Source organism: Pyricularia grisea (genome assembly GCF_004355905.1).
Source record: "Pyricularia grisea strain NI907 chromosome Unknown Pyricularia_grisea_NI907_Scaffold_7, whole genome shotgun sequence".
Classification (NCBI taxonomy): domain Eukaryota; kingdom Fungi; phylum Ascomycota; class Sordariomycetes; order Magnaporthales; family Pyriculariaceae; genus Pyricularia; species Pyricularia grisea.
In genome coordinates, this window is record NW_022156720.1 from 777,887 (window position 1) to 795,638 (window position 17,752).

Consider the following 17,752-nt stretch of genomic DNA (forward strand, 5'->3'; position numbering starts at 1 on the left):
CCAACAGCTAGTTGCCAGCGCTCCAGTGAAGGCGGTGGCAAGAATAAGTAATGTGAGTTTAATCTTGTGAAATCGTGAATATAACTTGTATAGTACGTATCGGAGAAAATGCCAAGTCGAGATAGTAAATGTATATGCGCAAAGCAAACAAAAAAGAATAACGGTCGAAAACAATGGTTGACTATTGTCGAACGCTTATAATAAGAATTGAATCCAAATGGAGGGCTAATGCAGCATTTGTAATAATTTTCATTATGTTAATTAGAAGCAGGTTTCCTTCAGCACAGTCTGCATAATCTGGAAAATACCCGTACCAAATATAACGTTTGGAAAATTAAAAAGATATTAAAATAAATAACTAACTAAAAAAAAAAGTCCTTATATAAACAGCATTATGTCATGACTTCTCTAATTTCAATGAAAATATTTGCATTTCATTTTTACCCAACTATTATAAGTTCTACTGAAATTACTAGGGTAGATTAACTTTTAAATTAACGTGGATGTACATGACCCGGATCAGGACATGACCCGGATCACTTTTCAAAACGCGTTTATTTCCAACCTGAATTACAACGCCAGCGTTGCTTATTTAACCTCAATGCAATCGGAACTATATACATCAAACATTTCTTCATCCTCCTAACAGGTGCGCGAATTATGTCCGGTGTTACCGCAATTGCCACAGCGCCGTTTGGTGGCATATTGCGCACTATTTTTTTCCCCATTTTCACTTTTTTCCTCCTGTATCGAACCATTATCGTTTTTTAATTGCAACAAATTTTGAATTTTTTATACCGTAAATAATCCTTTTTCGCGGACACGTGTTTTTTTGGCCCTGCGTCGTTTGTTAAACGTTTCGTTAACCTTCCGAAAATTGTGGTTTTCTGTTTTAAAAAATGTAATTCGATAAGCAATTAATTTTAATTTTTTTGCCAATTGTTTTACAGTTTTAAAAATTGGTATAGGAAAGTTATTTTGATGATGGCCAATTCGAATTTTAACAAACGTTAATTAATAAATAGCTTTTATCGGGTTATACGGCGTTTGAAAAACCCAAAATTCGGTGGTGGGAAAAATAGGTTTTTTGGGTAAAAACGTCCGTAATTTAACATCCAGTTTAAATATAACCGTTTCCGGGTTATGGGGAATAATCCCGGCTTTTCAAAAACCCCCAATTATATTTTTTTTTATTATAAACTTTTTATAAACCGCTACAAAAACCAAAAAAAAATCGACTTTGCTAATATTAATAATGTGGGCCCGGATAAAATCGTTAATTTTTTAACCGTACGTCCGTTTTAAAACATTAAATATTCCGACGTTAAATGGTTGGGTAAAATAAAATGAATAAATAAGCAAACAAAACGGAATAATATTGTAATTTTTGCAATAACTTTCGAATTTTGGCGATTGGTGGTTAGCATGCCCATCGAATACCAATATCCGATATGCGCCTTTTATCCGCGATTTTGTATAATAATCGAAATACCGAACCCAATCCAGGCCTGTTTCGTTATTTATCCATCTATTGGAAATAGTTTTTATACGCCAAAATACGGGAAAACCGCCCTTTATATACCAATTCGCAAAATGGTAAACGTTTTTAACGATAAAATATAGGGGCATATCGTAGCCGTCGCCATTAATACAGCAAATTGCAATCGCCCATTTTCGATTACCAGGCTGTATTTGTTTGCTTTTTCCGCGTTTTTCGGACCCGATTACAACCATATGGCCGCAAATTTAACCCATTATAAAACCGGTTTCGTCGAAATTATAAATATCGCAATTCTAAATACCGTATTTGGCCTTTATATTGGCCACCAAACGAAACCACGCGTTTAACGCGTCAGGATTTTCGCACAAAGCCTTTTAAAAATCGTAAACGCGAAAAAAACGCGTCCTTTACTTTATACGTCGTTGGACGAAACGATTCGCCCAACGAATCCCGATTGGTCGCGCGTTCCGCGCAACGAAAATATGGTCGGCCATCGCGGCCACGTTAGCAATTTGGGGCGGAAATCCTCGGAAATCCAGGTCCAATATATATCGGATAATTACTTCCTTTTCGCTTTGCGTTAAAAATTAATTACCTGGCTAACGGTCGGTCAAAAAAACGCGACCGTTTATTCGGGCGTGTAACGTAAAAAACGGTACACCATACCGTTTCGCCGCCGCTCGAATGCTAATTTTTGTAGCCGATCGAAAGTCTTTTAGCGCAAAATTAATTTGGGCTTTACGGTTTGGCGATTCCATTGTTGGTGGTGGAAAAAACACGTGTCGAAATGAAAAGATGGTCAATGTCGGAAAAATGATCCGGGTCATGTCCTGATCCGGGTCATGTACATCCACGTTATCATAAAATCTTTTGTAACATCATGGCCACTCTCACTGTTTTAGGAAGCTAATTGAACAGCCCCACTTCTGACCACCCTTTCAGCCCTATCCGTTAAATTCTGGGTCCCACCCAGTGCGCTTGAGTTACCCAACCCTTGCGCCACCCTCAGCCTTGCAGTCCCATTCCTCGACGCATAGGTCCCGTTCCCAAACACAAAAATTCGACTCACGTCACCACACACGCAATTTCCTGAATAAGGCCCACCTGAGGCCGTGCACCGCGCATCCCCACCGCCAGGGCATCCGTAGCTCTGACAAGTCTCGTCGCTGAAACACGGCGAATCCTTTGGCGGCGCCGGCTTGCTCTTGCCGGGCGTGGGCCGCGAGCGCTTGGGACCCATATCGTCACACCCGTTCAGCCACGCCGCGAGGCCGCCGGTGTTCGGGTCCACGGCGATGTAGCTCGCCCTCCCGGTGCCCTGGAGGTCCGCCCAGCGCACGTTGGCGCCCGAGGTGCCCACCCCGCCTGCGATTTCCCCTTGGGCGAGCCACGTCGGCTGGTTCGGGTAGTCGTTGAACCAGACTTTTACGCGGCCGTCGAGCGCGGACGTCCACACGTAGTCTGCCTTGCCATCTCCGTTGACGTCGACCAGCTCAATCTCCTTGGGCCGCTGCCCGATCCCTGAAGCGTCCGCCTCGGGCAGAGCCCGCCAGTGTGCCGCGCCCGGCTGCTTGGCGTCGAAGACGTTGCGGTAGATGGTCGTGCGACCGCCGTTGGGGTGCAGGAAGATGTAGTCGTCTTTGCCATCGCCGTCGATATCCGCGATGCGCACGTTGGCACCAGGACCCAGGCCTGACGCGATCTGCCCAAAGGGCTCCCAGCGCCAGCCGTTGACGAAATCGCGGTCCTCGCCCTTGTTCAGGTACAAGTCCAGTGCGCCTGTTTGGGAGTCGAGGACGACATAATCGTCTTTGCCGTCTCCATCTATGTCACCGAACTTGACATGCGCGGCGGGCGCGGCGCCAGACGCAATGGGGCTGCCGCCATTAAGGGGTTGCCACAGCCAGGCGAGGGGGTCAAGGGCGTTGAAACCTTTGTTGATAAAAACAGTGGGCGCGCCGGAAACAGGATCTAGCCAAACGTAGTCGTCTACACCGTCACCGTCGATGTCAGCGAAACGCAGGCCGTCGATAGTCATACTCGTATCGGCGGTACCGCGGTTCCACCAAAGCCAAATCGCGCCGTCTTGGTCGACATATGCGTAATCGTCTTTTCCGTCGCCGTCAAGATCACTCAGGCGGATTGAACTGGGTCGCTGCCCGATACCATCGGCGATAGTCTTGGGCGGACCCTGGGCGATATACAACGGAACGCCCTCCCTATTGGTTTGCTGGTTTAAATAACCAGTCAAGCCACCATCATCGTCCCAAATGAGATAATCGTCCCGCCCATCGCCGTCCATATCGGCAAAGACGATGGCCGAAATGTCTTCTGACGCACCCGTCGCGATGCCGCCCATGGCAATGAAAAGGGGGTCCTGTCCCCCAGCTGTTCCCGTGTTCATGTGGTGTTTCAGAGCTCCGTGCTCTCCGATATACACGTAATCGGCTCGGCCGTCGCCATTGATGTCAGGAAAGCGCAGGGTGTCCCAGTTGGCGTGCGGCACTCCAGTGGCTATTTCGCCGCCCTCGACAAATTTCCATCCATTAACCCAATTGGAGTCGGGACCGTAGTTCCACCAGATCCGTACGGCGCCGTTATCTGGGTTAACAACCAAGTAGTCGTCCAAACCGTCACCGTTCATGTCAGCAAGGTAGATCGAGTCGGCAGGCCCAACTCCACCACTGCCAATGACGCCGCCGTTATTTCCCGCCGGGGCCCAAGGCTCGGGCAAGTTGTTGATCCAGCAGGTGATCTCGCCCGTGTCCGGCTCAAGCCAGACGTAATCAGCTTTCCCATCTCCATTCATATCATGCAACCTCACGTATTTAGGGTCGCGCTTCAGCCCACTGGCAACCTGTCCCGCCTCCACCCATCCTTTGTTATAATGCCAGTCTCCATTATGGCCCACGCCACCCAGAGCAATAGAGCCGCCGGTCCAATACCAACGGGGAGTGATTTTGCAGCTGGACCTGTCCGCGTAGCTCGCAAATTCGTAGGCAACTCGGACGTCGTTTGATCTCCCGGGCTTCACGGGGCTGACGCCCCAGTCAGGTGGCGGGATATTCGTGTCAATCCCGCCATTGCGGCCGCGGGTCAGAGGTTCGACTGGATCGTTGATCCAGTCTTTGGGGATCTGTGTGATGAAATCATACCAATAGTCACCGAAGAGGTGGTAGCCATCGTTGGTCGGGTGGATGCAGTCTTGGAGGGAGCTGAGGGGGTATGAGGTAAAGTCTGCCGCCAAGACGTGCTTGCCAGCATTGCGGCGCAGGCTCACCACTCCCGGGATCAGGGACTGGTATGACTTCGTCCGAGGTGATTGGTTCTCGTCGCACGTGTTGACAATCATAGCCACGATGACGACGGCATCAGGACAGGCCTTAAACATCTGGTCGATCAACTTCCCGAGCCGATCAGCCGCGCCTGCAGGGTCGTTGCCTTCGGTCGAGATGCCCGAATTGGGATTCATATCGTTTGTACCGGCGTGGAGCAGGATGATGTTTGGCCGCTGCTCCAACGAAGGACCGATGTGGTCCGCGATATACTGAATGGTCTTTCCAGACCAGGCTGCATAGTAGCCGTCTCGCATGGAGCCCCCGGATACGGTTCCAGCATAGACGACCTCGTCCCGGGAGAGGTCTTGCTTGAGCTTCAGCCGATACCCGTTGCCATCTCCGCCGTTCTGGTCGCTAAGGAACCCAACCGTGATGGAGTCACCGGCACAAAGGATGCGGAGCTCTGTCCCGGGCTTGACCTCCTTTCCAGGCGCCGTACCTCGGTAGCGCATCACGCCCCTGTTAGTCTCCAGAGGGCAGGTTCCCATATCCACATCTACAATCTCTGGCAATCCCTCTATGTTGTGATTCCTGGAGTTCCAGTTGCTCATGTGGAAGATGACCAGGTTCGCAATCACCTGATGCAGCAGCATCGTGGGATGGAACACTCGACCATATCTATAGGGCCGCCGCAACTCGTTAGCTAATGGGACTAAAAAGGTTTTAGGAGAGGAATTTCCTCACCCATCCGGAAGTGGTTTCGGTATCGCAAGACCGTCCGCCAAGGCATTGATTTTCGTCTCTTCTGCACTAGCTAGCCTCATTTGTTGTTCCCCGGCAAGGACGGCTTCGTCGTCCGTAAGACTATACAGCTCAGCGAGCGCATTCATGATAGACTCAGTGGTGCCTTCGGACAATGGATCCAGGCTCCGTTTCCAAGGGCTGTTCCCAAGCGGATCCAAGGAGTTCATCTCGTAGAACATGAGACCGAATCTGTAGTGCCCGATGTCAGCTGCAATTCTGTTGTCTACATGATCGACTTAGCCGTGGTTTATATTGTCTTGAAAGTACCTCTCTTCGTTTATGCCGCTGCCGGAGGCTTCATTGACACCTGGCTCGCAAAAGCGTCCTTTGACCAGGCCGGGGTAGCGATCGTAGTCCACGAACTCGAAGCTCGACCCTGCTCGTTCAACAGCAGCAGCCTACACAACGTGTCAGTTCAAAAACGACGTTGGTAAATGTTTTGTTGATCCAACGTACCAGTTTGGAATTCATCAACTCGACGAGCACATTCATCCGTCTGCGGCGATCACTAGTCAAGTAGGCTTTTGGCTGGCTGATAATAAGACTATGCTGCGTTCTCGTCAGCCGTTATTGTCTGAATGGGTTTCAAGTTTCAAAGGCTTACAAAGGCCCACGCCATCCACGAGACGGAATCGCATTCGCTAGTCAATGCTTCGCCCCAGAACTTGGCATAGCTAAGGGTTTGTCAGTGAAAGTTCCAACACTGCTTGGAATCCCAACATACCCAGTCCAGTAAACCATGCCACTTGTAGACGTTAGCAGAAATCTCTAGAAGCCTTGCAGTGGAAGCTCACTAACCCCGGTGCTAATTTTGTTTTCAACCCTTGAGCAACAGTGTCAAGACTGGCGCGGAAGTTGTCCGAGTTGATGATAGCTTCGCTACGATCCAGCTGCTCTTCGCATGTTACCGCATTGTCGAACCAGTGGTACAACTTTTCTAGCCAAGGAGCCTGCAACGTCTCCGCCGCCGCCTTTGCAAATTCCGCTCCAGCGCTTGTGAAGGAAGCCCATTGAAAGACGCAGTGGTTGAGGATTTGAGTGAGTTCGGCGTCGTTGCCACCTGTACCTGTGTCAGTACAGCATCCCGAACAAGTCTGTGGCTAGTACAACTCACCGGCTGAGAGAAGGATAACCTGCTGCAAAGAGTCGAGGCTGGGTATCTGCTTCTCAACCACGTCTTTTACCACAGCCCCTGAGCAGGACTTGAACTGAAAGGACCGCGTTGAAGGGTTACCAAGTCTTCCATCCGTGTGGATAAGCTGTGGGTAGGAGTGTTCGTAGCGACTGCACGAGTAGTCTTGAAACTCGTCATTGTTAGCAGCTCGTAGGGAAGATAATCTAGCGCACACTACATCGAACAGATGAAAGACTCACCACTGCCCTCGATGAATGCTTGCCTGATATCTCCGAGTCTCTCGCCGGCGCCTATGCCCGCAGAGTACGAATCTCCGACAGCAGCCATCTTGGTGATGAAAGACAGATCCTCGGGGTCAAAGTCATCGTTTGACTGCCTGGCGAATAGTCCATTGATTGCCATGGAGGTGTATGAGTCCCCGAGAGGAAATGCAATGAGACCGGGCACCAAGGCCAAGGCAACCACGACTCTGCGTAGCCAAGATCCCATCTTGTCGGTGGTCTGCATCCTGGACATCTGTCGTGGATTCGAGAAGCAATCAGGCTTGGTCAGAGACCTTGATTGGGAAGAGGCGAAGAAAACGATCTGAGTATGACTTTATGACAGCTACGAGCATGCGGCCGAGCCCCGCTCTCTGGGAACATCTCCGGCACATACTGGCGGTGCCTCTTTTTCCCGCTCTACAAGCCTTCCCACTGCGAGTTCCAATCTCGACGCTAATCTCCCGTGCCGCTTGAGGTGGATAGAGACAGGCGGTTAGAGCTACTTTGTGAGTAAAATATTGCAATCCGACTGCGGCCTCGGCCAACAGCTTCCGCCTGCATGGGGCTATATTTGGTGACGAGGCCGCAACACAGCTGGCCGTCCCCACCTTGGCTGCATCGGCAAGGCGGTATGGATATAGATCAGGGGTCCGCGGCTCTACGGACGGTGGATGACTTATGTGACTCAAGGGCTCGTCACCTAATTCACTTTGTTGAGATTGGGTATTGAGGTACCCGCCGCCGGGAGACACCCGCCAAGTCCGCGGTATATCGGCGGGCTGATAATTTAATGCAAAAAAATGCTTAAATGATTTGAGGTGATTTTTTAGCAAGGTACATAGACGTCGGGGCCTAAGAGTTAGAACAAAGGCAGAGAGATTTTACCAGTGCAGGGATTCCCGATCATGGAGGGGTCACTGCTAGCAGCGTTCTCGCAAACCGAATGCATTGAATAGCAGGGGGGGAAAAAACGCCCCCCTAAAACGGGGATTAAGCTTACAGTACTTGTGAAAGGCTAATGCACCTATATCACATTCGTTGTTTACCATCGTTCGACCAAAGGACCCGTACGAGGGACCTTCGCTGTGGGGCACCGCCTCCACATTGCGGGATCGGCGGGATACCAGGGCGGACATTGGTCCATGCCCTGCCAAGGGTGGTCAGGCTGCCGGCCCAAAGTGGGGGACAAAATTAAATTGACCGCCAACAGGCCAAATCACAACCATTCCTTTAAAATGTTGCCCATTAAATACGCCATAACTTCATCAGTTTGGGCTCTATTTTCTTTAAAAAAAAAAGAAAAAGCTCAGAAGTAAAGGCAAGACAAATCTGTCCTCACAAACGAGTTTTTGCAATGCTGTGTATTTGTTTCGTGGTGAAATAATCGTTAAAAGTGAAGGACTTTTTCCGTGGTTAATTTAATTTTGTCCCCCACTGGCGGCCTCATTCTCTCCCCTGCAGGGTATAGGAGATAGGCAGGCATTGAAAATATAGAAAGAAAAAAAATTTGCCTGTCACTGTCTGCAGTACCTTGCTACGCTGGGGCCACGCACTTTGGCGGCGGAGAAGACGTGGGCCCCAGTTGGCGGCCCGGTCCAGATTAGGTAGGTGGTTTGGACAAGATATTAACATTTTAAGGGTCCATTTTAGCTCCTGTTGTTGGTGTTGGCATCAAAAACCCTACCCTCGCTTGCTTGCATAAGTGGGGGGTTCTTTTCTGGAGGCCTGTAATGGTGGACCGGACCATAGGGCAATCTCCTTGGAAAATGTGCACCTGCAGCCTGCCTCGCCAAGGCCTCATTTGCCTTGACTGCAACCAACATATGGGACCGATGGGCGAATGAGAGTAAATACGACAAAGAAGCAAGCCCGGCATGGCGAGACGGCCCACTACCACCAGGTCGCTGGAGGCTGGATCGTGTATCGCTTGGGACGAGCCATAAAGCAGCATATACAATATATGGGCTGTCCTCTGTAGTCGTTACGGTCTGAGGCACCGACCACTTGTCACGCAGCCCTCGTCAGTCCGCTTTCGTGCTCTACTGCTAGCAGTGCCTCTGCTGAGCATTCCCTGCCCGACAAACTGTAAGCTTCATATCCAACTTGTGATAATGTGCCCTTTTGCCTGTGCTTTTGGCTATCCTCCCGTCAACCCCTATGTTCCCTTGCCCTAGCTGAGCTGCTGACAAGTAAATTTAAAAGAATCTTGTTGGGTCACGTAGAGCCCTTGCCATCCTCAATAATTCGATTTCCCAGCCAAGGGCATCCCGGATACAAGATGCGCGACCACTTCAAGCTTTGGGCGCTTCTGCTCTTCCTTTTAACGCCCCTTGCTGCAGCAGCTGGCCTTTTTGAGCGTCAGGTCCACGTAGAACTATTCGACCCGAAGCAAGTTCCTGAGCCCATCGGCAAGGGTAAACTCGGAATTAGCGTTGACTTTGGACTCGCCATCCGAGGTTCCGATAAGAAGGAGGGCCCCCAGAATAGACGACTATGGGTGTTTACCAGCCACCTGACCTTTAGGGAAGACGTCAGCTCCATTAGCGATGGTGTCCTTCTGACTATGGCAGCGGATGGACTTCAGGAAGTGAAGAGATTCATGGTTGAATATGGTATTTCCGGCCAATTTCTACCTGCTGTTATGACGGTCCTGGCTTCCGGTAAAGAGATCATCCTGGCTTCTTCTATGAAGGGTAACGGCGGTCTGCATATATGGCACGAGGAGTATCCGCCGTTCGGACCCGGGACACTCGTGTCACACGCACTTAACACGTGCCAAATGGCGTGGAGGGAGGCCAACCCGGATGACCCGAATCAGGACAAGTATCACATGCATAATGGCAGGTGCGGCGAGCCAATGGCTGTCCATTTGTGGCACCTTGACAAGGAGAGGAAAGGAGATACCAAACCACTGAGCGAGATGGGCGCCAGAATCGTAAGCGCAGGGTTCAACAAACGCAAAGAGAAGATTACATCGACCGAAGAGGATTACGAATATAAGCCGACATGTCCACTTCATATAGTGAGTACTTCCTAGAGACTCTAACTCCCTGCCTACCTTCCTGTCTGGACTATTACCTACTTTTATTCCTATCGCGCGGTTGAAATACCTTGCGTACTAGTGAGCCCGCACCCTCTGCTTAGACCGACAGTATGAGGACCTCGGATATTAACAGTAGTGGGGGATATAGCCTTCCAACACACGAGGAAACGAGTGGGGGTGCGACCGGTTTATCCAAATGTTTAACCTCAAGCAAGTTCCCGAACCTGACCCGAATAAAAATTATCCCAAAACGCCCTACGAACTTAAAGATTTGGCCGGAGGGCTGGACGAAAACAGTCCAGGTCAGATTCGGCTCACATGTGCTTAATACAAAGCGAGCTGGATTAAAGTACTGTGAAATAGTTTCAAGCTCAGGGTAGTTACTATGGTGGGAAAGGTTAGGATCCCTCCTTCGTCACTGACCAGGAGTGTGGGCCTTGTGAACTTTGCCAGCATTAACTTTTCCTGAGAAAAAAGGGTTGTGGGCCTGGTGTATATACTTTTAACAGTGTCCGACGGAGTATCTTGTTTAAAAACTGAAGTACTTATAATATTAAAAAGAATAAAAGTTGGAGTTTATGACTACAAATCGGCCAAGGATAAAAAGTTTCCAAGATAGTAGATGGTCTTATAGGAAGCTTTAAACGATGGTAAAACGAAGAACTTTAAAAGTCGTAAGGTGACACGTGCAAAACTTGCCTAAGCAAATATTTTGAACCATATACTAATATATAAAACACGCTGTACATATTTTGTAGGTTCAAATCTTGAAAATAACGGGCGATGGTTGTTTAAATACGCCGACAATTACATAGCAAGCGTCCAAAAGCTAACACCGGTAATATACCGGTTTAATTACGCAGATATAATAACCATAATTCAAATATTGGAAATGTTGGATTAGATACCGAACTTGAATGCGTATGCAACATGTATATAAATAGTTACGTGGATCGCAGGGCCTTTATAGGGCCCTGCCTCCACATTTACTTTCGTTTTGTAATCGTTCCCAACCAACTAACAAAACAAGGAGCACGTCTACTCATCTTGTTATAGGTGCACCGCTGGTTTAAACACGGCTGTCAGCCTCATATACTGCATTGAACAGGATTCTTTTTAATATATTAATAGCACTTCAAATTCTTGCCCTACAAATTTATAAGTTTATTAATTTCATATATAGAATGATAAATTCTCTGTTGAATACTCTTATAACTTTGCTTTAATTAAATAAGCTGCAATTATCATATTGCTATATCTTTATTCATATTACAAAATTAGGAACAATTTATATATACACTCTTAAAATGACTTTATTTCAAAAATTTAACAACAAACGATATTTTTTACTTGATATTTAAAAGAATGGCGCAAGTTAAAAGAAATAAAAGTATCATTGATCTCAAAGTAACGGGTATTATTAAGATAAACCCGTGTTAAAGTCCATTTAAACCGTAATTCTACCCTCTAGCTCTAATTACGCATTATTTAAATTTAAAGCATTGAATAAATCCCAGAATATTAAATAAATAGTAAACAAGTGACACATTATATAGCTATATATTTAACTCTCAGATTATTTATGAAGTACAAAATATGAGCATTTTAACAAATCGTCGAAACGACCCGGTTACCGGTCGTAAATAGTACGTGTAAAGTAAGCATTGTTTTCATACATTCCGTCCCACTAAATAAATTGAATATGATATTTTCAAAAAGAAATTTAAATAGTTATCACTTGGTTAAGACTTAACTACACTATTATCATCTTATATTTGATACAATCGCGTAATATTTGTTATTGTTGAGGTAGTTTGGTAGGGACATTCCCTATTCGATTTGACGATCATTGTGTATTTTTATGGGGTTTGCAATCTTATGCGGTGGGCGGCATAAGTGGAGATTAAAATTGCCCCTCGTTGCAGGGGTGGTCCCAAGAACAAACACACTTTCCCAATATTTATTCCCCAATCCTCTTGTCCTTCCCACCATCATTCTGCTTTGGACAAAGGCCTCCCGGATCAAAAATGGCAGCTATTACACTTCCCGACCTCCCGGATGAGCTTGTACTAGAGATTTTTTCCCGGTGCTCCCACGCCGACCTCCTCTATTTGGCTCGGGTAAACAAGCGCATGTACGAAATTGCCAGCAGCCTAATATACGCCCATGTTCATTTCAGATGGAACTTCAAAAAATCGGAATCGTCGCGCAACGCTAACTACGCAAGGGAATTCAAAAAACTGGAAACGACGGGCCCTCCGCATGCTATTTCCCTGCTCGGAGCCTTTCTGCGCAAGCCACACCTGGGTCTCCATGTCCAGCACCTCGAGCTTTTGGGCGGCGGATTCGATTACCACTCCCCACACGCTTTTATCCTCAATCATGACAGAGAAAAACTCAAGTCGCTGTCGTATGAAGAGCTTAGGCCGCCAACGCTCTGGTGGGACGGCGCCGAAGAGACACTGCGGTCGGCTATCAGCTTGATAGCCGAACTTGACCTACCATACTCGGAGCTATGGGTGGAAAGGCTGCGCGAAGGTACTATGGACGCCATTGTAGCCCTCATACTTGTTCGGCTTCCGAACTTACGCTCGCTTGTTGTTCAGAGGGACTTTACCAAAGAGACGACATGCGTGATGGCCGTGCTTCGAACGATCGCTTTGGAGAAGTTGGACTGGCTGCCGCGTGTTATCCACCTACGTGAAGTCTCTATGAGGTTTGATATGGACGATTGTGTCTATCGGGACGCCAACCTCCAGGATTTGCTGCCTCTCTTTTACCTGCCTGCAATCGAGGCCCTGGACCTCGATTTGGACGATCCCATGCAATGGTCGTGGCCAACACCCGCGCCGCCGGAGGCCGCCAGTCTCAAATCCCTGACACTGAACAATATACGTGAGCAGGGGCTCAAGTTCATACTTGCAGCAGCCCAAAGCCTGGAAACGCTGGAATGGGTCGCTTCACATTCGCAGATGTCGATAATTAAACAAGACTCCGACGCCACGACCAGTAAAATGATGGACCTCGATATCGTCACGGGAGCGCTTCTGCCCATTCGCAGCACACTGGTAGACCTTACTCTGGGGTTAAATACGGTTCACCCGTTTGGTGAAGACTTTTTTTATCTCGATTTCCACGGCAGCCTTGCGGGCATTGCACAACTCGAAAAGGTCGAGCGCTTCGAGGTGGAATTGGTTTATCTCGCAAGCAACGCTCTGTTTGACAATAGATTCCGTATTTGGGAACGTGTACCGCGGAACTTGCGCATCCTGGTCTTCCGGGAACCTCCGGGGATCTTTCCCATCGTGGATGACCGGGAGGAAGAGTTGGGTACCAGTATTCTTTTCCGTAATATGCGGGAGTGGATGCATAAATGGCGAGGCGAAACGCCGCGACTGGAGCGGATCGAAGTCCTGACGTCGCCAAGCGATCAATGGTCTTGGGGGAGGCAGTTTTTCAGGGACTTGTTTGCCGAAGATGCGACGACTGGGATCGAGATGGTGTATTCATGCGAAGAGATCTGGGGTGGCACGAGCCCTGTGGACCATCCCCCGTACGATGAAACGGGATGGTAAAGCAGTGTTTTCTGTTCTACGAATCTGCTATCACCGCTGGTGGAAAGCTCGAGGCAGAGGCCAAAGATAGGCGATGGAAAGCCTGCTGGCTCACTTGCACCGGCAATGCCAGCAGGGAAGCAGTCGTGTTGTTTGGCTAAATGCTAGTTAACCGATATGTAGGCAAAATGAGAAGGGGTCAGTGTAGGGATGGAAAATTATCAATGAATGTCTGTAAGGGAAAGCCTTTTTTCCAGCCTTAATTGCGACAACACTTCCCTATGTTAATATTGCGGGCAGCCCTTTACTTCCTTGGCCTGGGCTTGGACTGTAATCACATTACGTTGGTTACAAAAACTCCTAAATACCTTAGAAGGCAGCCAATTACCTCTGCCGCGCTCTCTGCAAAGTACATGGTAGTCTTGGTGTTTTGTGGCAGTAATGTACCGACATTTATTTATATTGTCATGATATCCACCTTGCGATAAACAAGCGGACTATGCGCGGAAACAAAGACACCTGTTTTATAACACCCTCCTTCGCTCGCTTTAATGAAACATGCGGGCTATGTCATCGCGGACGCGGTCAATATCACAGCCTGTCAAAATAAAGCCATGTCCTGTCCACGAACTCCCCGCTCTAACATCCGGGGGCTGCGAAGGGTTGTTTGTATTACTCTGGTCGCAGACGGCGTATTGAAGCTGTCCCGCTCCACTCACGTACCCTGCCTCTTGATCGAGGTAATTAAAGATCGCTGTAATGTGGTTTGCGTCTCCCAGCTCCAGGGTTGGTTTGGGTGCGCCCTCAAACTCGGGGATCAAGATCTTGACCATACGAGCCCACGCTGTTATGATATTGTTTTTTTTTTAATTAGCTAAACGAAAAGGGCAGGTAGACAATGAACAGGTAACAGTCAGTTTTACATACACCTTTTGTCTGCAGATACAAACTGCTGGCTTTGCCCGGCCTGTGTCAGCATAGCGTAAATCTGTCGACGCAAAGCGTTGTCTTGCTGGCGCGCCTCGACAACCTGTCTGAGAAAGATTTCGTCGTCTTGGGGGATTCTCAGTTTGACGGAGTCTGAAACGTAATTGTTGCCGGCCCGAATTAGTTTGGTCCAGAAGCGGTCATAAAGCGACATGTTGACGTCCTGTTCCGGGAAGTAGCGACGACACCAGTCCAGGTTCTGCGAACCAGCACGTGCGTTTTTAAATGTGGGCTCGTTTTGAGTAAATATCAGGCGACCGTATTGGTGTTTGGCCTGAAGCTTCTGCTGCAGCGTAGCGTGGAAGTCTGATTGTCTCTTAGCGAGCCTCTGTTCAGCTGCATGGCTCAAGCCTTTCGGATCTCCCTGTCGGGAATTGTAGCCGAAGAAAAGGTGGTAATTTCGAATGTTGGGCACCCCATTGATAAAGTCCCAAACGTCCGTGTCCGCACATGGAGCCAGTTGGAACATGTCGACGGTAGCATCTGAACCCGCCTTGGCGACGGCTGCGGCCAAAGACTGTCCTGTCGCCCAGGGTAATGGCATCGTGGGTTGAAGGTTCTTATACCAAAGCTCATGTGACACATCCTTGTCCATAATATTCCCTCGTGTTTGAAACCAGCTAACCCGCGTGTCCCAACCGTGCGGAATGCCAGGACGGTGACTTTGGGCACGGTAGAGAAACTCCTTCATGCCTTCGGCGATGATCTGTCTATTCTGTACTCCCGTCATCACTAAAATCACCCGGTCATACTGGTATTTGTTGGGATATTTCACATCCCGTTTGCTCAGAGCGACAGCCACGGCAGCCTTGTCATCCATTTTAGTATCAGTTAGGATGATGGCCACCCTCGCAGCCAATGCTATTTGGGTGAAACCCCAACAAAGGAGAGTAAGGGTAAGGAGACGAAAAGATATCATGATGTAAATGATGATTTAAAATTACCAAAATTGGTTAGTAGAAATGAGGTTGGTAAATGCGTCGAGCTGTTGTACCAAATTGAACTCTTCAGGAGGGATACAAGAAGAGTATTTATTCCCAGCTATTTCAGTAGAATGATTTTTCTGAACAAGGGTAAACTGGTGTGTAACTGTAAATAAGTCTATGCCATTAAAATAATATACCAGTTTGCGCAAATTCTTATGCAAACCGATTTATTTTTAGTTGAATGTTAAACTTGAATAAGAATAAACCTGTCCGACTCGTTAAAAATAGTACTACCACTAGTCAGTTTACACTCTTATTATGAAGAAAAGGTGCAGTTTATTTGAAATCCCATAAATAATCGAAGAACTAGCATTCAGTCCCTGTTAAATTTCCCATTTAAAGTTGATAACCGCAGTAAAAACAACCCTACGGAACCCACCTACAGCGTACGATAGCCAGTACGGCGCACTACGAATAATCTCGCTTTTTTCACCAAAAATAACTGCATCAGGATTTTGGCTTCCGCATATCTTTATTGCCGTGTTTGTAAAGCCATTCGCATACACTTTAGAAATGGCTTAAAGCGACTATGGGACAGCAGGCTTAATGTGTAAGTCGATTTTAATCCCTTGAAAGCTTATTGCTTACAAATAACCTTTTAAACTGCCCGGTAATTATTATGCAGCTAATTGTACCACATATTATTACCTTGAATTATAATTGTTTTAAATGCTTCGACTGGTGAGAGGTTTTTTGTAGGCGTAAAAAGAGATAATGTCTGTAAAGGAGCTAACTGTGGGAATTCAGTTGAAAACCACAAATTATTATTACATGTATAAATTGCCCTCTTAAATTTCCGTTCTTATTTGTAATTTTAAACTTCTATTACCACAATTAAACCGAAAGTGAATATTGCCTAAACGTGTGGCGTAATTGCCAAACCCATTTTTGGTCCCCTCGGGTAAAATTACCCCACTTATAAACCGGCAACATTTGGCTTAATTCCGGACCTTTTAAATTTTTGGTTAACTTGGAATTTGGCCATTATATTAAGAAAAATTCAAATTCACAATAAATTCTTTATTCTTTGTTTTTTATTTGAAGTTTATGGGGTTTAATAATAGGTTTTTGTTTTAACGGTTTAGTTTTTTTTTTTTGGTTTAACCGTTTCGAAATTTACAAGCTTTATTCAAGAAATGATAATTATGCCCAGTTTTAACGCAGGTTAAATTGAAAATTAAATAATAATTAAAAGTTTAAAAAATTAATAATAAAAGGCAAATTTACGCCGTATTTTCAAGCGGTAATCTGTTGTTATTTCTTATATACGTCGAATTTAAAAGTCTTAATAAAGATTGTTTTACGATTATTAAACATAAAAATTCAGAAAAAGGGGTAATTAAAGATTTTGCCCTAAAATAATTATCAATATTGGTAAAGTTTAAACGGGTTATGTTCCGACAATTTAAACTTGCAAAAGCAATTTAAATAATAAATAACCGATTATATTTCCTTAAAATGGGTATTGTAAAACTTATCTTGAAAACTTGCCACAAAATAACCTCCTTGCTGGTTCGAGTTATAATATTAATTCAACTATTTTCCGATATGAAATTCCAAACAAATATTATAATAAATATTGAAAATAAGATATTAATAATAATTTTTCGTATTTTTAATATTAAACCTTTATTTTTAAAATGGATGGTAAAAGATGCATTTCTTATTTCCATTGAAAATTGGCGAAATATGGGATTTGGCAAATTTATTTGTAGGATCGAATAAGATATATGTTACGATCAAGGTATCGGGTAACCTGTTCTTATGGTAAAGTACAGTAGGTTAAAACAATTAAGCGTTTGACTGGGTAACTGGGGGTTTTTAATAACTGGGGTGAAATTATAATCGTTTTTAAATAAATATTAAAATTAACTAAAATTTAATTGCTGTTAAACAATTCTAAAATCGAATTTATTTACATGGTAATAAACGTGTTTTATATAAACCAATAATTACTCCCCGTAAATAATTATTCCATAATAATAATTATTCGGGGGTGGTAATTATTTTGCCTATATAATTATTTCCCTTTAATAATCGGGTTAGGGTTCCTTATTTTATTATTACGTAATTTTGTATCTTTTTTTTATTTTTGTCCGTGGTTTTTGGGGATTTTGGTTTGGGTTTCCGACATTTTTTCCGTTTTTGCCTAATCGTATCGGTATTAACCCTGGTCGTAATATTAGATTTCCCCTCCCAAA

The 17,752-nt window shown here is 46.1% G+C and overlaps 4 protein-coding genes across 4 annotated transcripts; 2 read left to right on the forward strand and 2 right to left on the reverse strand.

Moving 5' to 3' along the window:
- Positions 1-2,506: 2,506 nt before the first annotated feature.
- PgNI_09260 (uncharacterized protein) lies at positions 2,507-7,225 on the reverse strand (the record flags this gene model as incomplete). The annotated part of the gene is made up of 10 exons (XM_031129247.1): positions 2,507-2,511; positions 2,606-5,457; positions 5,524-5,772; positions 5,851-5,981; positions 6,040-6,132; positions 6,188-6,257; positions 6,308-6,328; positions 6,382-6,643; positions 6,698-6,880; positions 6,958-7,225. 10 exons carry the CDS (start codon positions 7,223-7,225, stop codon positions 2,507-2,509), a joined length of 4,134 nt encoding a protein of 1,377 aa, XP_030977791.1.
- A 2,034-nt stretch (positions 7,226-9,259) lies between these two features.
- Positions 9,260-10,154, forward strand: PgNI_09261 (uncharacterized protein; the record flags this gene model as incomplete). The annotated part of the gene is made up of 2 exons (XM_031129248.1): positions 9,260-10,003; positions 10,134-10,154. 2 exons carry the CDS (start codon positions 9,260-9,262, stop codon positions 10,152-10,154), a joined length of 765 nt encoding a protein of 254 aa, XP_030977792.1.
- A 1,897-nt stretch (positions 10,155-12,051) lies between these two features.
- On the forward strand, positions 12,052-13,599 carry PgNI_09262 (uncharacterized protein; the record flags this gene model as incomplete). Its single annotated transcript, XM_031129249.1, has 1 exon — positions 12,052-13,599. The coding sequence occupies one exon, from the start codon at positions 12,052-12,054 to the stop codon at positions 13,597-13,599; it is 1,548 nt and encodes a 515-aa protein (XP_030977793.1).
- Positions 13,600-14,126: 527 nt separating this feature from the next.
- PgNI_09263 (uncharacterized protein) lies at positions 14,127-15,385 on the reverse strand (the record flags this gene model as incomplete). Its single annotated transcript, XM_031129250.1, has 2 exons — positions 14,127-14,422; positions 14,506-15,385. 2 exons carry the CDS (start codon positions 15,383-15,385, stop codon positions 14,127-14,129), a joined length of 1,176 nt encoding a protein of 391 aa, XP_030977794.1.
- Between the last annotated feature and the right edge of the window lie 2,367 nt (positions 15,386-17,752).